The sequence below is a fragment of the Sphaerodactylus townsendi genome, linkage group LG07 (assembly GCF_021028975.2).
Source record: "Sphaerodactylus townsendi isolate TG3544 linkage group LG07, MPM_Stown_v2.3, whole genome shotgun sequence".
NCBI classification, from domain to species: domain Eukaryota; kingdom Metazoa; phylum Chordata; class Lepidosauria; order Squamata; family Sphaerodactylidae; genus Sphaerodactylus; species Sphaerodactylus townsendi.
Genome location: NC_059431.1, coordinates 106593746 through 106615216, shown reverse-complemented (window position 1 = coordinate 106615216; position 21471 = coordinate 106593746). Strand labels below are relative to the sequence as shown.

At 44.8% G+C, this 21471-nt stretch overlaps 1 protein-coding gene across 1 annotated transcript in view; it reads left to right on the top strand.

The window, feature by feature from the left end:
* Positions 1-13819: 13819 nt before the first annotated feature.
* The window catches only part of ABCA1 (ATP binding cassette subfamily A member 1), a 102813-nt gene continuing 95161 nt past the window's right edge, over positions 13820-21471 (top strand). The window contains 1 exon segment of the mRNA XM_048503179.1: positions 13820-13950. Within this exon segment, the coding sequence (XP_048359136.1) occupies positions 13885-13950 (66 nt within the window). The 5' untranslated portion in view covers positions 13820-13884.

The following is a 21471-nucleotide window of genomic DNA, read 5'->3' as shown; positions in this document are numbered from 1 at the left end:
TCGCCACCACGGCTCTATGAAATGTTGGGTTTGAGAGGCAGCTAGGTATCCAGACAGAATTTTCTGTGGGTGCATGTTGCTAGGTACACCGGACACAATGCTCTTATCATTTGGCCCAAACACATCAAGCGGAGACCATTAGAAGCACTTCTCAAGGGAGGACAATATGAGAAATGAATGTTACCAGCCCGGCGACGGACTGGCCCAGAGCCTTTTCCATTCCATTATATTTCCGAGCTGATATAATTATTTTATGACTTACGGGTTTTATTGGCATGTCCAGATAGCAAATTTTGCCTTGGCTGCTGAGTATGCTGTGGTTTTTTACTGTAAGCAAGGCTTGGAGGTGATATTGGCAGGCCTTGACAGGTACTTGATGGTTCTTTTTGGCTACTCAGAATCTAGCTCAGAGTCATCACATAAAACCACTTACTGAATCCCATGAAACTTCCTTTTAGTGTACTGACCGAGGATAGCTGGATAGTTAAGTGCATGTGTGTTTCCTGTGCAAAATCCCAGTTTCAAGTCTTTAGGTAAAACGTTCTCATACAGCAGGCTGGGAAAACATTTTGGCCTGAATTCCTGGACAGTCAGTAACATTCAGACCAGATAATTCTGCACCAGATGCCTCAGTGGTCTGAATTTGACCCAGTTTACTTGTTGAGAAGTGTTAAGCAGTAAAGCTTTTAATGCACTGTTCCGGTGATTGCGTTGCCTGCTTTGTATGCATTCCTGTATTTGCATTTTATTTATTCCATTTTTTATCCTTCCGTTCCTTCGAGGAGCTCGGGGCCTCTCACATCACTCTCTTCTCATCTGTTTGATTCTCACAACAACCCTGTGAGGGAAGCTCGGCTGAATAGGCACGACTGACTCGAGGTTTCCTAGCAAGCTTCATGGCAGAGCAGGGATTTGAATCTGGGTCTTTGGTCTACCCACTATGCTATACTGACCGTCACTTGACAGAGAAAAGGGCTCAGAGAAGCCTTCCTGCCTCACTAAGGCCCCTTCCGCACACGCAGAATAATGCATTTTCAAACCACTTTCACAACTGTTTGCAAGTGGGTTTTGCTATTCCGCACAGCTTCAAAGAGCATTGAAAGCAGTTTGAAAGTGCATTATTCTGCATGTGCAGAAGGAGCCAATGTGATGCAGATGTATTCAAACAAGCACTTCAAACAAGAGCCAGTATGGTGTAGTGGTGGTTAGGAGTGACAGACTCTAATCTGAAGAACCAGGTTCAATTCCCCGCTCCTCCACATAAGTGTCGGACTCTGATCCGGAGAACCGGGTTTGCTTCCCCACTCCTGCATATGAAGCCTACTGGGGGGGGCGCGCTCAGGCTAGTCACAGTTCTCTCAGAACTCTCCCACCCCACTGACTTCACAAGATGCCTGTTGAGGGGAAGGGAAGCTGGAGAAAAGCAGGGAATAAAGACCAACTCTTCTCTTCTTCCCCTGCAACCTTTAAATGGTATAATCCAGGCGAAGATTTCCCTCTTGCTGACTGTATTAGCTGGTGTCCAGTGTACACGGCTTCAGTACACTGATAGAATTTCAAAAAGGAGAGCATTTGACAAATAGGATGGCAAAGTACTCTCACAGGATTGACAGCTGGCAAGAAAACATGTCACCAGGTTTATTTAAAAATCCTCTGAAGCTGTTGCTGCAGTTGTAATGTGTGTGTGTGTGTGTGTGTGTGTGTGTGTTAAGTGTCATCAAGTAGCTTCTGACTCATGGCAACTGTCACGAGAGTATACATCTTGAAGAAAATTTCCAGCCTTAGCTAGTTCATTGCCTTAGCAAGGGCAGAACGCCCTCCACTTCTCTTGCCCTCATCACCGTTTATCTCGAGGACGAGTTTTCAGACACGCTTAGTTAGATCATGCATTGCAGCTGAGGATCTCTGTTGGGAGGAGGCCATTCATTCATTCCCTGGCAGATCCCATCAGGACCACCTTGTGATTGGTTGTGGGGGGTCAGCAGGTTATAAGCAGCATTTTCCGCTAATGTTAGCTGCCGCAAAGAATTGTCTTTTTTCCCTTCCTCTTCCCTTTTTTCTTCCTCTTCCCCCCAACAAGAAACTCATGCTAGACTCTGAAGATTTTAGGCCTCAAGAACCTGGTAGGGTGGAGTTTAAGGTGGGCAGAGAGTTCCACAAGGATGCGATAGAGTCTTCCCTCCAATGCTGCAGGGGATCAAATCTCTGTAGTCTGGAGATCAGCTGTAACACCAATAGAACTTGGAAGTTGGTAACCCTGCATGGCAGCCAGAATTACCTTAGACTAGAAGGAGTGGGAACATTGCCCATCAAGGTATCTTTGTGATGGCTTCCAGATAGATTGCTCCTCCCCCCACTTCCTGTTCAGTGCCTCTCTTATCAAGAGTTGAGCCCAGGGTTATCTACAATGCCACCCAATCCCGGCTGCAGCTGCAAGCAAAAGATTTTGTTATTTGCTGCCCTTACCATTTGGAGCATATCTTAATGTACTGGTAGGGCAGTGATGGTGAACCTTTTCAAGACCGAGTGACCAAATTGCAACCTAAAACCCATTTACTTATCGCAAAGTGCCAACACAGCAATTTAACCTGAATGCTGAGGTTGAGTTTAGAAAAAAGGGTTGGCTCCGAGGCATGCTTTACTCGGGAGTAAGCTTGGTGGTAGTCGGTGGCTTTGCTTTGAAGCAACCATGCAACTCTTCCAATGGGTGAATCACGACCCTAGGAGGGTTTACTCAGAAGCAAGCCCCATTGCCAGCAACCGAGCTTACTCCCAGGTAAAGGATTGCACTTTTCTTCTTTGCATGAAAATCAGTGGGGTTTAACGGGGTTACCTACACTGCTTCCCCAAAATTAGGTCTTAGGTTTAATGCTAATAATCGAGCCCAGAGGCCCAGGCCAGCCTAGATGTGTGTGTGTGTGTGGGAGGTGACTCTGTTTGTGCGTGCCCACAGAGGGGGCTCTGAGTGCCACTTCTGGCATCCATGCCATAGATTCGCCACCACTGTGGTAGGATATTTCAAGGTGGGGCCTAGAGATCTCCCAGAGAACTCCCAGAATTACAATTTATCTACACATGACAGCTCATGGCTGCTTCGGAGGATAGACTGTATGGCATTGTGCCCCTCTGGGATTCTTCCCCTTCCCAAACCCACCCTCCCGAGCACCCTCAAAATGTTCAGCGATGTCCCAACCTAGAATTGGCAGCCCTATGCCTTGGCCTCCACCTCTGCCCAGGCAATTAAACATTTTGAAATCAAAATGGCCTTCTGTGACGTGCATCTATGTAGGGCCCCTTCCGCACACGCAAAATAATGCGTTTTCAAACCACTTTCACAACTGTTTGCAAGTAGATTTTGCTATTCGGCACAGCTTCAAAGAGCACTGAAAGCAGTTTGAAAGTGCATTATTCTGCATGTGCGGAATGAGCCTAGGATTAAGGGAGGAAAACCTCATGGTTGCCCAACGTAATAAAGCCAGATGTGATTTGTGCACAGCTGGGCACCGAATTTCAAGCAGAACAGCTGTGGCCAGTCATATTTTCTGTGCTATAACAGGCAGCACATTTTAGCTGTTTACCAGTCTTGTGATATATTTGCTATGTTTTCCCCACTGATTAAAAAAAAAAAAGGCAGTCCGCTTTAACATTTCCAAAGCCCACGACTGAGGCAGTTTCTTAGAGAATTGGTGTTAGCAAGTTTGGCCCGGAGATTCCGGTCCATTCAACTGAAGCTGGGATTCCTTAAAACACAACTGGCCATTTCAATGTCATTCCGCTGATAGCGGTTGAGCGACAAGATTTTGGGTCCAAAGCTCACTTCCCCTGCTGACATTTGCCACATACACAGTACTTGTTGGGGACAACGCTGATTCCCAGTGCTCAGTTGCCCAGGCTTAGCAACTGTGTTCGTTGGGTGCCTTACGAGTTGCGCTTCCGTATTTGCGGTGCAGCCTCGGGTAAGTTGTCCCATCTCCGGTAATTTGGGGGCCCAGCAATTTGCTGAACTTAAAACCACAGGCATTGTAATTGAGTTAAGTCAAAACAGCAAACAACAGCCCTGATTTCACCTTTTCGGTACTGCAGAGATAATGTCACAACCCAGATTTTGGGGGAATGTGATTGGTAACCCTGGAGGAATGTAGCGATGTGCTTTTTATTCAGTGTTTATAGGACTGGGGAAAAAAACCTCTTACCTTCTCCTTAGAAAACGAACACAAAAATTATGACTTATTTGAATTGTGTTTTTATGTTGTTTTAGTAGTGTGGATGGCACTGTGTCTGAATCTGACTCTTTCACACCAGCACACTCTTGACTAGTTGTTTTAGTGCTGAGTGACTCTTATCCAATATAATGTATGCAGGGCGGCCAGAGCTACTCTTTTGGGGTTGCAAAAGTATCACTGATCGGCAGTGAAGGGAAGGGAATGAAGAGGGAAATGAATCTGACCGGCTGGACCACTTCCGAAGCAGTGACTGATAAAATTTTAATGTAAAAAAAAAGTGGTCCCCGTTTCCAGTTATTGGAGTCTACTCAGGTAGCTCTAATTTAGGCAGGTAGTCCCATATGTTGCTAGGAATATATTTGTATATGTATAGCCTATGACTGGGTGAGGGCGAGTCTGTTCTGAAAACCGTCTGGGACGCTTCCTTTCATTGTGATGCAAATTTGTCTTCAAAACCTTATTAAATACAAAAAACAGCACTGTGCAATTTTCTATGAAAGTGCCACATTGTATAATTCTTATACATCTTTTCCCCTTAATTTAACACTCAACTGTTGCAACATTTGTCACTGGGAAACCACCTTGGTTGATGTTCTTTTGCAAGAAACGTTGCTCATATTTAATTTTCAGACAAAGAGAGGTTAGTTTATAGTTTTTTTTCAGGGTTTAATCTGGATTTTGCCTGATGATATTCAGATCTCTAAGGGTTTCAAATGTATGGACACGAACCATTCTACTGAAACAAAATCTCATAAAATTTCAATTACAGTAGATTTTGAAATAGGAAATGAAGGGCAAGAAGGGAAAGATCTACACTAGAGGAAAGAAGCTATGAGAAGAATAGCAGCAAAAACTGTAATTTGAAGCAAATGAGTTCTTCACAAGAGGACAAAATACATCTCTGCTGATAAGACTGAGCCATTTCAGGAATATCCAAATACTACCTGAGCACTAGGACTGGGTCAGCAATCTTTTATCATTCAAGAACCAAACTGCATCAAAACTCAGAGCATGAGATCACCAAGGTATAAGAAAACTCATTTGCATAACTAAAAATATACTCATAATTATCAAGTTGATTATTAATCTGTAATGGTTTTTGCAGCCCGACTTTTGATTGTTGTGAGTTCTTGATTAAGAAGTTGAGCCCCCCAATAAGTAGTAAATGACAGTAGCACTGTGTTCAATTAGCTTAGAGCATACATTACTGGCCATGGTCCAGCTCTATAATCTCCCTTTCTGTAAATCAATTTTGTATCCTGAAGAAAACATTGTCTGATATTCCCTCCATAACTTCCTATCAACCAGGTACCTTAATTTAAAGGTTTGGGTTTCTTTTTTTAAAAAGTCAAATTTGGTTTCATACTGAGCCACATTTGATCCTAGAGTCAAGGGTTGCAGACTCCTGCCCAGAATAAGACTCTCAAGAGCAGATCTATTCTTGCGCCTGGCCTATAGCGCTGAAAGTCTGAGCATTGTAGACTGAACTTTCTTTGAGCACTGTAGACTGCAGCCAAAATCTGTGACAAGACAACTCAGTTTCGGGTGGGTTCACACATGTGTTTATTGTTTTCTCATCCCTCGACTACTGAGCAGCTGTTGAGTTGCAGCTGCAGAGGAACTCCATTAACAAGTGTGTGCAGAGGAGAAACGAGAGCTCTGCCCATATCATTTGATCATTTGGCAAATTTGCACATGCGACATCATTGCTTCGCACTGCAATTGAGCAATGCATGTGTGTCAAGAGTCTTCTGCAGCCTTTAGGGGAGGCATTAAATACCAGTACTAGATTTTATTTTATTATTTTATTTTACTTGTACCCTGCCTTCCTCTGGTAAGGCCAGGCTCTGGGCAGCTTCCAATAACAGTAAATATGCAATCTAATATTGCCATTATAACATTAAGTGATTGGTTGATCAAGACGGATTTTGGAGTGATCCTTGATTAGGGCTGTTTCAATAGGTGACATAAAGGCAAGCCAAGCAAAGGCAGAATTTTAGCCGATGTTGCCTCTGTCGTTCGTGCCAAACAATGCAGTGACCCTATCGGGGCGGTGGATCCTCTGTCAGTGTCTACTGCAATGTAGCATTCTCCTTTTTTTGAGAAAAAAAAAAAGAACTTAATAGTTTCTCTGGATTCAAAATCAATAAAAACACACGTTCAGGGGCCCAACTTCATTTCTGTTACAGTCGAGCACTGGTTACAACGTGAGTTGGATCCGACCTTTGGTTGTTATTATGAAAGATCCTGGGTTGGTTTTGCCTCAGGAGGCCAAAATCTTTTTATCTGTTCTGAGAACAGGGACGGTACATTAGAGACGGCAGGGCAAGCTGATATTCACATGCTCAGTTTGCTCTGCAACCACCTACAGGCTGTGGCATTACATAAGACGGAAACAAAGCCCCTCATCCGTGATCCCTTCTTTGTTCTCCAATCCAGGACTGGGAAATGAGGAAGATGTTCACTCTTACTTCAGGAGTGCTTCTTCTAGTAGTGGTGCTGTGCTTAGTTTGGCAAGCCTGAAGGTGTCTGGGGCTGCTGGTATCCTTGGGGCCAGAGGATGTAGGTGTAACCCCCATGCCCAGAATGGATTGGCCCAGAATGGGTTGACCCAGTAAGGGGGTGGAGACTCAGAGCAGCAGAAAGGCTGAAAGAGCTCTTTGCAGAAGACAAGGCTACCAGACTCGGACCTTGATTTCTATAAGCCCTTAACACCTTGTTAAGGTAATTGCAATATTGTTGGGAACTACTGGGGAGGTAGTTGTTGTTTTTGCTATGTTGTAAATGTTGGAGTTTATTGTTTCAGGGTTTTCTTTTGTGGTTGTAATGGGTGAGAGTTCTCCTGGAGACCTTCATCATGTTGCAACCTGTTCATCAAGCCCTTGGAGTCTTCAGGAGCCAGCCAACTTGCAAAGAAGAATTTGGACTTGGCAATATCAGTAGACTGTAAATAGAAGGACTTGAAATGCAACCTGAACAGGACCTTGAATTGTAACATTAAATGTTGATGTTTTAAAAGTGTTAATTGTAAAGAAAAGTAAACCATTTTGTTGTTTAAAAATTGTTGTTGCAACTCATTCCAAGTACTGCCCCACAGAACCCACAAGCTGAGGTTACATTGGGATGGCCGTAGGCATCGGCAGCTTTAAAAAGGGATTAGGCCCCTTCCGCACACGCAGAATAATGCGTTTTCAAACCACTTTCACAACTGTTTGCAAGTGGATTTTGCTATTCCGCACAGCTTCAAAGAGCACTGAAAGCAGTTTGAAAGTGCATTATTCTGCATGTCCAGAATGAGCCTTAGATTCATGGAGGAGAGGTCTATCAGTTGCTACTAGGCATGGTGACTGAAGGGGGCCTCTACATGCAGAGGTAGTCAACCTTAGAATCCCAGTGCCAGGAGGCAACGTCAGGGGAAGGGCTCAGCTCCTATGCCCTGTTGTTGGACCTTCAGAGGAGCTGGTTGGCCACTGGCCCTTTCTGCCCAAATCTTTCGAAACGTTTTCAGGTAGGAATCAAAATCTTTAGGAGCAGCAGTAGTGTAGGAGGTTAAGAGCTCGTGTATCTAATCTGGAGGAACCGGGTTTGATTCCCAGCTCTGTCGCCTGAGCTGTGGAGGCTTATCTGGGGAATTCAGATTAGCCTGTACATTCCCACACACCCCAGCTGGGTGATCGTGGGCTAGTCACAGTTTCTTGGAGCTCTCTCAGCCCCACCTACCTCATAGGGTGTTTGTTGTGAGGGGGGAAGGGCAAGGAGATTGTAAGCCCCTTTGAGTCTCTTGCAGGAGAGAAAGGGAGGATATAAATCCAACATCCTCCTCCTCCTCCTCCTCCTCCTCCTCCTCCTCCTCCTCCTCCTCCTCCTCCTCCTCCTCCTCCTCCTCCTCCTCCTCTTCTTCTTCTTCTTCTTCTTCTTCTTCTTCTTCTTCTTCTTCTTCTTCTTCTTTTGCTTCTTCTTATTCTTCTTCTTCTTCTTCTTCTTCTTCTTCTTCTTCTTCTTCTTCTTCTTCTTCTTCTCCCTCTTCTTCTTCTTCTTCTTCTTCTTCTTCTTCTTCTTCTTCTTCTTCTTCTTCTTCTTCTTCTTCTTCTTCTTCTTCTTCTTCTTCTTCTTCTTCTTCTTCTTCTTCTTCTTCTTCTTCTTCTTCTTCTTTCCTCCATGGAGTTCCACGTTGCTTTTTCCCTCTTTGTGTGGCAGCACACTTTGGTTCTGAAAACATCTTATTTCCAGCCTCAAAATCTCCTGTAAAAATGATTCTTTAGGCTGAAAATTTTTCAAAATGGCTTCACTGCTGTGCAGTCTCCTTAAAATGTTTTCCACACCTCTCTGCCATCCCCAAACTTCCTCCTGGGTGCCAATTTGTGACCTTACTCTCTCTCTCCCCTCACCTGTATTTCTGGATGTTTTTGTTATTTTGGGGGGCTAATCTCAGAGGCATCAATGATACAAAGTATGGAGAATTACTATGAGAAGCTGTGAAGCATGAAAGCACTGATTCTTCAACTGATGACAAAAGGGGGAAAACCAATGGTGGGATTCAGCAGGTTCACACCACTTCGGCAGAACCGGTTGTTAAAATGGTGCTTGTAAACAACCAGTTGTTAAATTATTTGAATCCTACCACCAGAACCGGTTGTTAAATTATTTGAATCCCACCACTGCGGAAAACATGTAATGGTGGCAATGGATCGTTTTGAAGGGGTGAGTGTGGACATACATCATGCTAAACGGGGGGATTGAAAATGTTTTCCAACTTTCTAGGAGAAGTGTGTGGAAAGAGCCGCTGTGTGAGAAAAGGTGCAGGACTGGATGGACCACTGGTCTGATTCAGCATGGCTCTTATGTTCTTATGACTGGTGGACCAAAGCTTTAAAGTGAGGGCTCTATAGGTAGAGTTGCCAAATGTCTGTTTGGAAATTCCTGGAGATCTATGGGTACATTGTGGGGAGGGTGTGGTTTGGGGAGGGAAGGGAAGGGACTTCAATGGGGTAGTGCCATAGAGTTATCTATGGAAAACAATGCCTATTGCAAACGGTAACATTGCAACCCTGCTCATGGTATCAGCATGAGAGCCCTTCCTGGGTGTCACTCTTCCTGCTGTTGTTGGCTCAAGGCAGCGTAAGCTTCTTCTCAAAGTTTGGCTTGGCATGGGGCAGGTGCAGTGGTGCCATTGGCTGATCAGCACCAAGGGACTGGATGGCAGGTGGTCCAAGGATGGCATGGCTCTGGCAGACAGGCAGGGATGGTGGCCACCAAGTGGTACCCAGGGCATGTGACATACCTTAGATCCATCACTATATACCAGTGATGGTGAACCTTTTCGAGACCGAGTGCCCAAATTGCAACCCAAAACCCACTTATTTATCGCAAAGTGCCAACACGGCAATTTAACCTGAATACTGAGGTTTTAGTTTAGAAAAAATGGTTGGCTCAGAGGTGCGCGTTACTCAGGAGTAAGCTTGGTGAAGCAACCGTGCAACGCTTCGAATGGGTGAATCACGGGTTTACTCAGGGTTTACTCAGAAGCAAGCCCCATTGCCAGCAACCGAGCTTACTCCCAGGTAAAGGATCGTGCCCAGGCCAGCCTAGATATGTGTGTGTGGGGGGTGATTTTCCGCCCCCCCCCGATGAACTCTGGGCGCATGTGCCCACAGAGAGGGTTCTGAGTGCCACCTCTGGCACCCATACCATAGGCTCGCCACCACTGCTATATACAGTCCCCTCATCCCCAAGCAGCTATTTTCTCCACTGATTTCTGTTGTCTGGAGATTGGCAACCCTGTGTACACCTAGAGGCTGGGCAGTTTTGTAATTTCTGAAGTCAGTGAGGATTAGAGCATTACTCAACAAAGTAGAACCCTGGATTTCAAGATTGTGTATTGCTTATTGTTAGTGTGGAAGAGTGATAGTCAAGATGGGAAGCCTGATTCTCAGTACAAAGAGAGATCTCAAGGATATGCAGAAGCAGGCAGGGAGTGGGGGGACTTTAAAGATGCCTAATCAATGACTAAATTGTTTTCTTTCTAGGGGAAAGGTATCACCCCTTGTCCCCCCCCTCTAGCCAGAAAGCCAACAACTAGCTGCATTGTTTGCAAAAAAACTTCCACTCCTTCCTGGGGCAGTTGCATGTTTGTTTGATATAGCTGCAGTGAGAATTTAGTATTGAAAGTGAATTAGTGCTGCAAGGTTTAATTTCTATCATTTCTATCCATCCCGTTCCACTGCACACCTGTGAAAATATGGATACATCTGGCTAGCGTGACGGTTGGTTTCAAATTCTTATAAGAGGGCCAAAAGGAAAATATTTATTTTACTGGGGGGCGGAGGGAGCAATAGTACACTTGCATTTGAGTTGATGTGCTACTGTTAAAAAACTTTTCTGTTACGTTTGTCACATCATAGTTTGGGATGTCTGAGCTGTGGTATCTGTTCAGTGCCGGGGCTCATTCTTAAAAAGAGGAGAGATGTTTTTTTCTCTCTCAAGATGTTGTGTTCAGCAACGGGGGAGATTTGGCAGCCATACTGACTTGGGACCAATCCAGGTTCCAATTTTAACTGGGGGAGGGGCTTGGCTCGCTTGAAGAGCGTATGTTTTGCTGCAGGAGACATCAGGTTCCACGTCTAGCATCTCAAGTTAAGAAGCAAGCCTAGGAAAGCTTGCGTAGCTTGGAGAGCAACTGCCAGTACATGTGGACTGATCAGACACAGCATTTGGCAATACAGTTTTCTGAAAGCAAAGACAAATATGTACCTAGAGCCAAACCTCTCCATCTCATGGGTTACAAACATTTTGTTTCTGGTATGTTGCTTTGTGGCCTATTTCTTCCCATGTTCGACACCACGTGAGACGTTGCTTGAGAGGCTGACTGAAGTAAAACTCTGCTCCTACTGCGCTCTGGTGCAGTTACACTAAATGCACAAGTTGAAGGAAGTGCCTTCATTTATTTAGGGACTTTATATGGGGGGCACTGTGGGTTAATAGGTAGGCATTGATCGGTTTGTATGAACCATTAGTCTCTTGTTCACATATAGACTCTGCCAAGATATTTTTGTTACCCTTAGCCAACCAGTTCAGTCTCACTCCTTCTTGGGGCTTCTAACTCCAGGTTGGGAAATTCTTGGATATTGGAGGAGTGCGCCAGGTGATGGCAGAGTTTGCAGAGGGAAGGGAGCTCAGCAGGAATGTGCTGCTGTTGCTGTAAGGGGAGCTGATCTCTGTAGTCTATAGAATTCTGGAAGAGCTCCAGGTCTCAGCTTGAGGTTGGCAACCCAGCAGGGGCAGAGCGAGGGGGAATGGCGCCCAGGGCACGCATGTGCCCTGCTCCCCAGAACGCCCACATACCGGCGTGCACCCGGGGCATTCCGCCCCCCGTCCTATTGGTGCTACGCCACTGCAACCCAGCCCTTTATCTCCGTGGTTGTAAACTCTCCGTGGTTGCAAACCACAATTGGCCATGCTGGCAGGGGCTGATAGGAATTGTAGTCCATGAACATCTGGAGTGCCATAGGTCTGCCACCACTGCCCTATCTGAATGAGGCCTCCTTTACAGAGTAGTTTGAATAGTGATATAATGTAATATCCACAAGCACTTTTATCATTCTAAAACATTCTACAGATGTAGACTATTACTACTGCATGTCTGCCTTACAATATACAATGATTTCCTTGTGATACTCCATAATCCTTGTTACTAAGATATGTTTGTAAGGCATCCCTGGCAGAGATGGAGATCACACCCTCCCCCCAAAACCATGTCTCTCATTTCCTCTACAGGAATTGCCAGAAACTCTGTGGTGTCACTATAAAGTTTCTGGTGATTCCTAGAGAGGCATGGTGCCATTTCTGGCTTTTCCTAGAAGTGAAATTGTGCTAATGGCTACCCCTCCCCCCATGTCCCTCTTCCCCTTGTCTCTCCCTTAAGTGCAAATCAGGCTGAAAATGTATTATTTGCTGGTTTTGTTTAGAAGATTTATGTCCTGTGTCTCCTTATAGATATCTGCAACCCAGCTTACAACAGTAAAAACGGTAAAAACCGTCAAACAATAACGTACAAAAGTAAAAAGTGTAGCAGAAACAGTGGAAAAAGTGCAGAATAACAGTTAACAGTATAATAAAACCAAGGAAAGCTTGTTGAAAGAATAGTGGAGATGAGAGTATGATAATGTGTTGTTAGCTAATGAAACAGAGAGGGGGATCTGTAATGTTTGGAAGAATAAAAGTAGTGCTTGAAAGTGTGTAAGTTGCTGGAAAAGTTTCTCTAGAGAGGCAGAGCTGAAAATATATCTCAGGTGCTCACCTACCTAACATGCAAAATATCTTAATTGGTGGGAGGGATGAGGTGCTTCTTTAGGTATCCTAGTTCTAGGTCAGGGGTCTGCAACCTGTGGCTCTCCAGATGTGCCCTGCACCCCAGAACGCCCATATACCGACGCGCACCCGGGGCATTCCGCCCCCTGTCCTATTGGTGCTATGCCACTGCAACCCAGCCAATTGGCCATGCTGGTAGGGGCTGATGGGAATTGTAGTCCATGAACATCTGGAGAGCCGCAGGTTGCAGACCCCTGTTCTAGGTGATGTGGGAAGAGACAAACTATAAAGATGAAATGGGAAAAGACAACATAGAATGGAGATTCTGTTGATCATTGTGACCAGCAGCATATTCTCCAGAGCGGGTTGTTGTTTCCATTGGCCAGTCAAGCAATGGACCAATGCACCTTTGCCAATTCCAACAGGACAGCCAATAACATTTATAAATGCCAGCATTGGGTAATATTCTAAACCACGTTTGCTGAAAAGTTGTGTGATTGCTTTCCATCCTTCACAATGATACTAATGGCTTACTTTTGGATAAGTGAGGAGGACATACTATGCCGGTCCAAGAAGCAGGATTTAATCTTCCAGGGTAAGACTCTTCTCCTAGAAGGAGAAAATAATTGAGTTGGATCCCATGAAACATTTGAGAATGTAGATCTTTTCTGCCTCCCTCGCTCCATGCTGGAGAACATGGGAAGCTCACAGACAAAACGCCATGGGTACAGCGCGCTTCAGTAAGAACTGGACAAAAATTACCCACAGTTCCCTCTTTCACTAGGGATGCTTCTGCTAGCACTAAAGGCTCTGTTCTGGGAAGAAGGGGATGATCTGTCACAATCCCCCTTCCCCAGTATAGCCTTCATGATTGTGATAGTTTCTCCCATGATTCCAATCATTTGCTTTTTCAAAATTCTCAGGGACTCTGGGGTCAAAGAAAGGAGGAAAGATCTGTATGCTGGTGCATTCATGGTTTGTGGGATCTAACTCAATTATTTCTCCACCTATCAAGTCTTAATCTGGAGGAATAAGTCCTGCTGTAATGCATGAATAACTGGACAGACAACATGGCTCAGAGTGCATGCTGTGCGTGAAAACGTCTAATTATTATCCCTCTTTGTCTTCACCTGTAGTAGCTGCAGGAGGAGGATGGGTTTGAGTCATAGACCTTGGGCTTGTGAGGGTGCATAAATAGCAAAGCTGAATGTGGCCCTTGGAATTATTTACCTTTCTTGAAGAATTGATGGAGGCTTCTTATCTCCTTCCTCTGTTATTTCTAGTTGATGACCGGCCACAGTGTCTGCTGTGTGCTGCTGCCATCCGTGGTGTTGCTGGTCTGTGCAGAAGGACGATGGCATTCTGGACGCAGCTGGGGTTGCTGCTATGGAAGAATTTCACCTGTCGGAGAAGACAGACGGTAAGACCAGAACAGGTTTTTTTTGTTGGTCTGAACTGGACATGTGTAATGGTTATTGGAGGGCAACCATTTTGGATTCAATAAGGGCCCAGGCGTTGCTTAAATGTGCAAATTCCATTGAGCTGGGTAGACTTGAGGGTAGAGTTTTGATTTGGCCAGGGCTTGAAGTCTGTTTCGAAGAGCTTTGCTTGTAAAACTAGTCCCTTTCAGATGTTCCAGTCCCTTATACTGGGAAAATATCAAGCATGTTGACAGGAAGTAACAACACAAGCCTTTATTGGCATATAAAACAGGGCAAAATTTTAAAACAAAACAAGGTTAAGAAATACAGTTAAAATTGCTAAAATTACTAATTTCCAGTATAAAATTTGCAACAGTTTCACAAAAGAGCACATCAGAGCTGTTCAGGAGATTGGGTATCTTATAACACTCATGCCACTGAGAACATTGCAAGAAAATGGAATTCATGTATTTCATGCGTATCTTATTGTATTTAGGGCATAGAAACAAAGAATGGTCAAGTGTTTCAACCGTAGTCATATCACATGAACAAACTCTTTTAGAACGTTCCATATTCTTAAATGTTGACAGGAAGGATTGCACTACCTGACACACATGGATGGCATGTTGTGTGAATTGGAGAGTTTGCTTATTTACCAGGCACACACAGCACTATTCTCTGCTCAGTTGAGGTGAGAAAACTGTATGCTTCCGCATTAGAATATAGTCCCAAACAAATATGAGAATTATCATTCATTTTTACATGCTGCCTTTGTCAAAACCATTATTTTATGAATTATTGGACATGGTACTTTGATACAAGAGCATTTATAGTTAATTGAATGAGTATCATCAAACTTTCAAATGGATGAGGGGGAGCAGGGCTTGGTAGGCATTAGGACCTAGTTGGAGCATTCTACAACAAAGAAGGTTTGGCATGTGGAGTTCTGTGGCAGAGGAATATGCAATCTCCTGACATCTTTTTGTGAGACAGAGTATAGTATGCATAAATTGACGTCTATATTTGTCATCATTCATGTTAATGAGCACCAAGGTTGTATGTATGTGGTAAATAAGTGTGTTTATACAACATGGCCGCCAAATATGTTGGGGGAGAGGTCACAGACAATGTATGTTCTCATCATGTGCAGGTGATAGGCCCCCAGTGCATGTGATTGTAACATTTGCGAATGACTACTTGTAGATGAAGAACTGATGATATCTAACAACCTAAGGCCCCTTCCGCACACGCAAAATAATGCATTTTCAAACCACTTTCACAACTGTTTGCAAGTGGATTTTGCTATTCCGCACAGCATCAAAGAGCACTGAAAGCAGTTTGAAAGTGCATTATTCTGCATGTGCGGAATGAGCCTAAGTTTGTATTAGTGTTGGTGAAGTTTTGATTCCCCATGGTTTGTCTAAAACCAAGAGGGAGGGAAGATGGCATAATATAGCCCTTTCTTGTCCGATCTTGGAAGCTAAGCAGAGTTGGTACTAGGATAGGAGACCCGCCAAGAAAGAGGAACCCACCTCTGCTTTTCAGTTATCTTGAAAATCCTTTACTGGGGTCACCCTAAATCAGTTGTCAGTTGCATGTATGTACATGTATTGACTTCAGCAAACACATTTAGCTTCAGGAAAATAAAGTAAAACTGGTCAGGGAAAAAAATAAATCTTTCTTCTAGTATGCTGGTAAATACGTTAAGGTGTTTCTTGGCCTAGTTTGAAAAGTTCTTACTACTTGTCTGGATTGTTGGGTGACATGAAGATGGAGAAAAAAGAATCCTTTAACAAAGAGGTTAAATTAATTAACATGGCTTAACTGAACGCAGTGGGAAGAATAGAATTTTTACTGGCAGCTCCTGTTGAGAACAAGTCACGCTGTTCTTATCACTTGTACCTTTGGATTCTGCACCGGAGTGTCCCAGATACATAGTACATCCCTTGCATTTTGGGCCTTGCTTATGTCATTATGAATCTGTCAGTGATTAAGATGCTACAGTACTCATTATAATTTTAGACTTACTGGAGATCCTCACTTTGCTGGATGTTAGATTGTTGAAATCATTCACTTTTTGGAACTGCATTTTGATTGAATTGCACCTTAAAGTTCGACAAAACATTCCGAGATACAAGATTGATTAAGTGAGTTTTAACTCACGAAAGTTTGTATCCTGGAAAATGTTGTTGGTCTTTAGAGTGCTACTGGACTTAGGTTTTGTTCCGTTACTACTTACAAAAACACAGCTACCCACCTAAAACTGAAATTCACCTCTTGGGTTTTCCTGTCTGGTCAAGAAAAGGTAGGAGGTGAATGATCAAAACAGCTCAATGTATATCAGTGTGTGGATCCCTTATAGGTAAGACTGCCATACTTCAGGTGGCGCATATAGTCCCCAGGAATTACAACTGGTCTGCAGACTCCAGAGATCAGCTCCCTGGAGAAAATAACTGGTTTTGAGGATGGGCTGTGGGCAGTGGTGGGACTCGGCTAGTTCGCACCGGTTCAGCAGAACCGGCAGCTGATTTTTTGGCTAGTTTGGTGACCAATTGTAATCCCACCACGCCCCCCCCCGCAGCCCACATGTTGAGCCAGGGGTGGCGGCGGCGGCAGCCAGCGTGCTCGAGGCTTGCCATCAGCTGCTGCCACCCCTCCCCCTGTGCAACTGGAACCAGTTGTTAAATTATTTGAATCCCACCACTAGCTGTGGGACATTGCCCCCCACTGAGGTTCTTCCCCCTCTCTCAAGCCCTGCCCTACCCAGGCTCCTCCTCCAAATCTCCAGGAATTTCCCAAGCCAGAGTTGTCAGCCCTACATCTAGGACAGTGGTGACGAACCCTCCAGATGTTATGGACTACAATTCCCATCAGCCCCTGCCAGCATGGCCAATTGGTCATGCTGGCAGGGGCTGATGGGAATTGTAGTCCATAACATCTGGAGTGCCAAAGGTTCGCCACCACAGATCTAGGAATACAACTAAGTCTGTGGAACTTCTCATGCTATCGCAAAATGTGCATAGTGATGTTGACCTAAGTGAGACCACATCATGGCGCTTAACTGGTACCCTCCTAACTCTTATGGTGGCGCTGTAGCTTCTCCCAGTTCTCTCTTGAGTCTTGTCTTGGTATTTTCCTTTTGTTTTAATCTTAAAGCCATTCATGTGATGGGATGTGGGAACAGTGACCATTGCTCTGGGCTTTTCTGGGCTTTACCGCATGAATCCAATGATTAGATAAGGGAGACCACTATAATGAGCCAATTATCTGGCAATTCTTGGAGTGTGTCGTGACCCATTTGGCAGTTTCGTAGACCATTTAACACACTTGCTCTAGTCAGAAAGAAAAGGCTCCTGGATTGCAGTGACCAGTAGTTTTGGCCCTGATGATGCAACGACCGTCTGAACAGCTTGTTTCATAAGAATACACAATTGTCCCGGCGTGTTTATCAACGGATGAGACTAGTGGCGAGCTGAATTCAGATTTTCTGTTGCCTGGAAGCGTAATTTGCATAACTCTTCTTCCTGCCAAGAACATTTCTCGTAGACTCCATTAGTGCTTTCCACAGCGTTTCCACCAGTGTTTCAAGGATAGAAGAAACAGTTCTAGATTATGGGAACCCCTTTCCTGACATGTGTCAGTGGGAAGTTGTCCGTTTCAATTACCCTTTCAGCACTCACACATCACTTCTTGGGTGCTGTACACAGTGCTCTCAATGCGCACAATAGCCATTTTGTATGAATAGATCAATACATCCATTTTGTAGATCTGGAACATGTGACTGGAAATTCAGTTTTGTTGTGGGTACACCATAGTGCATTTCGAAGCTTGAATATTCCCACAAAATGGCAACTGTGAATATTGTGAAGATTGCTGCTACTGTACTTTCTCAGCACATAGGAAGTAGTTTCAAAGATACAACAGCTGAAAAGAACTCATGCTACAATAATCAAGTTAAGGCACATGCAAGAAAAATTTGCATTTTGCAAGCACTGCTTGAAAGGATGTTCAAAAACCCCTGAGGAGCCTTTTCTGACTTGATCCTCTGATTCAAGACTTCTTACTTACCCAAAGGGAGTCATGTATTCGCATCCCTTCAACATGCTTAAGAGAGGCCTTTTGTCCGAAACCTGACTTACAGTTAAATGTATGAACTGCTTCAAGTGAAAATCTGGATTTTCCCATCCACGGCTGTGTACAGATTCATAGAGAAATGGGTGAATGGCCTATGGGCTGTTAAACCCAAATAAACTATGAACTGCAGGGAACAGAATGCTGTTTAACACTTGGGTGAATATAAACCGGCCATGATCACAATGCCATGATCACAATGACAAGGACATTGGGTATGAGCACCTTTATATCTGGAAAAAACACAACAGTTGCTTATGTTCCCCATTAGATTAGATTAGTTTATGTTAAGTTATTTTGCTGTCAAGTTGTAACTGACTTATGGTGACCCAGGAAGAGGCGACCGACCAGAAGGTTTTTGCCATTGTCTGACTCTACATAGCAATCCTGGATTTCCCTGGTGGTCTCCCATCCAAGTACTAGGTCTCCCATCCAAGTACAAGGAGCAGCAGTGGCGTAGGAGGTTAAGAGCTCGTATATCTAATCTGGAGGTACCGGGTTTGATTCCCAGCTCTGCTACCTGAGCTGTGGAGGCTTATCTGGGGAATTCAGATTAGCCTGTACACTCCCACACACGCCAGCTGGGTGACCTTGGGCTAGTCACAGCTTCTCAGAGCTCTCTCAGCCCCACCTACCTCACAGGGTGTTTGTTGTGAGGGGGGAAGGGCAAGGAGATTGTAAGCCCCTTTGAGTCTCCTGCAGGAGAGAAAGGGGGGGGGATATAAATCCAAACTCTTCTTCTTCTTCTTCTACTAACTAGGGATGACCTTGCTTTCCTACCAAGATCTGATGAGATTGGGCTTACATGGGATTTCCAGGCTAGTCACAAATAATTTTGCTCCCAATCCCATGGATAAGCCCATGGGGTATGGAGAAATCCCCCCTTTTCTTTTCATTACTGTGAAACCTCACCAATGGTAGAATCTCGTCATTTTTACCTCATGATTTTACCAATTGCTCTTTTTGAGCACGATCTTTTGCATTTGGAACTGTTATTTATATATTTTGTATATATTTGGGAAACCTTCTTGCCATTAATTTACAGCTGATTTATGGCAGCCCTGTAGGGTTTTCAACTCAGTAGACATTTAGAGGTATTTTGCCATTGCCTGCCTCCATGTCACGACCCTGGTGTTCCTTGGAGATTGCCCATCCAAGTACTTACCAGGGCCAACCCTGCTTCGCTTCTGAGATCAGGCTAACCTGGAGTCATCCAAATCAGAGCTTGGGAAACTTCATATCCTCTGATAAAGTTGTTTCCAGTGGTGGGATCCAAAAATTTTAGTAACAAGTTCCCATGGTGGTGGGATTCAAACTGTGGCGTAGCGCCAATGGGGCTGGGCGGGGCATGATGGGGATGTGGCTGGGCATTCCGGAGGTGGGGCATTCCTGGGGCGGGGCTGTGGCAAGGATGCAGCTGCTGCGCCGGTCCTTGGGCAGAGGCCCAGTGCTGCCTTGGCGCCCAGGCTGCCACGCACGCCGGTGCACCTCCTGCTGGGCCTGCTGGGATTTCTGCACGCTGCTGGTGACTTAGGGCGTAACTCAGGCAAAAGTCACGTGGCAAAATCACCAATTAGGCTGTCGGCACACACATTTGATTATTGACTTGCTGGGGCTCGGGAACCTGAGGGGCTTTGCTGGATCTGGTTTGTTCCTGGCTTCAGGGGCAAGAGGTGTACTGGGAGACGGGTGGGTAGGAGGCAACGCTGGCCTAGCGACAGAACTGTGCTTTTGGTGGCGTTCTCCAAAGCTGTTTCCTAGCTGCAGGTGCCATTTGAGGCTGCCAGAAACTCTCTCATACGTAATAGGAACAGATGTACCATGCCAGAGCCATATACAAGGCTTTAGACAACAACATTTGACCTGTGTGGGTGCTATTTTGGTGAATTTTCTCACAGTTGGAGCAAGTGGAACCTGTGTGCCCTCTACAAATATGCCTGCGGTTCGCTGGTGGACTGATATTGTTGCCTACCAGATCAGGCTGTTGGGTGGCTTGCACCAGATTCTTAGATAACTGGCTATTTTCAGAGAGATAAAGGAATAGCAAAAACTGCTGAATAAGGGAATGTGTATGTGCATATTTGCTCAGGTCTGACCTCCCCCCCCCCCTCCATTGCTCCCTCCCTGCACAGGGTTCAGCCAGGGTATACTTTGTCCTGGACGTCTTCCAGCAGCACCAGTGTAAATCTTGAGCCGCACACGTCAAGCTGAGCTTTGAACCCAGTTTTCGCAATCCTATTTTCTGCAGCTGTATGTTTAAAAACCGGCAGAGATGGGAAACACACTCTAAGCTGTTTACGGGAGAAGCTTTTATGAAAAAAACAAGGGTGCACACACACAAAAAGAGAAAAGCTGTGCCTGCAACAGTGAAGGCTATCAGCAAAGCCATAATGTCACTTCAAATGTTTAGACAGCAGCACTTCTCTGGCCTTTACGTGGCAGTAATTCAAGCATTCTTCTAACCACCCTGCAAGGTAGACCGTTATCACCATAATTCAATTTTTGGAGAGCCGGTGGCAATAATAAAGAATTGGGGATGAAAAACTCCCCAATGTGTTTGTATTTTTGTGGTGACATTTGAACTGAGGGCTGATTTGCATGTTGAAGTGTTCCTGAAGCCACTGTGAGGATTTCATATCAACGTCCACCCTAGGAGTTCTATGATTCCCCGGGGTGGGTAAGCTTGATTTGGATGAGGAAAATGGCACATGTGACAATGCTGTTTTCCTGAGACACCCCCCCCCCTTTTGCTGTTTTCCTGACCTGCTGTGGACCCAGGAAGTCACTAGTTGACTTAACTGGGGAAATGTAAGTGTTGCCCATCAGTACATGTAAGTTTCCCAACAGGGCAAATAGCAACTCCCAGGTAGGGTTGTAGACTCTAGTTTGGGCTGAGATCTCCTGGAATCATAAATGATCTCCAGACAACAGAAATAATTTCACCTGAAGAAAACAACTGCTTTGGAGAGTAGACTCTACAGTATTATACCCTCCTGAGGTACCTGTACTTCCTAGGTTCCACCTTCCCCATACATCTACAGGAATTTCTCACTGCAGAATTTGCAACCTTATCCCAAGGCTGTTTCAGTTGGTAAAATGTGTCCACAATCCTGATCTCAATCAATCTCAGGAGCATGATAATCCCAACATTTGTAATCAGAAGCACTTGTGGAAGCCCCAAGGAATTTGTGATGCGTGAATTGGCCCTGCCAGGCCCAAAGGTGTGCCTCTAACATGTAACGTTCCCCCTGGTAGAAAAACGGTAGTGAATCAGTAGCCAGTCATATTTCTGGAAGGAACAACAACAAGGATATTTTCCAACATTCTTATTTTGTTCAAAAAGAGTGCTGGTAGCTAGACTCTCAGTTAGTCTATGGCATATCTGGAAT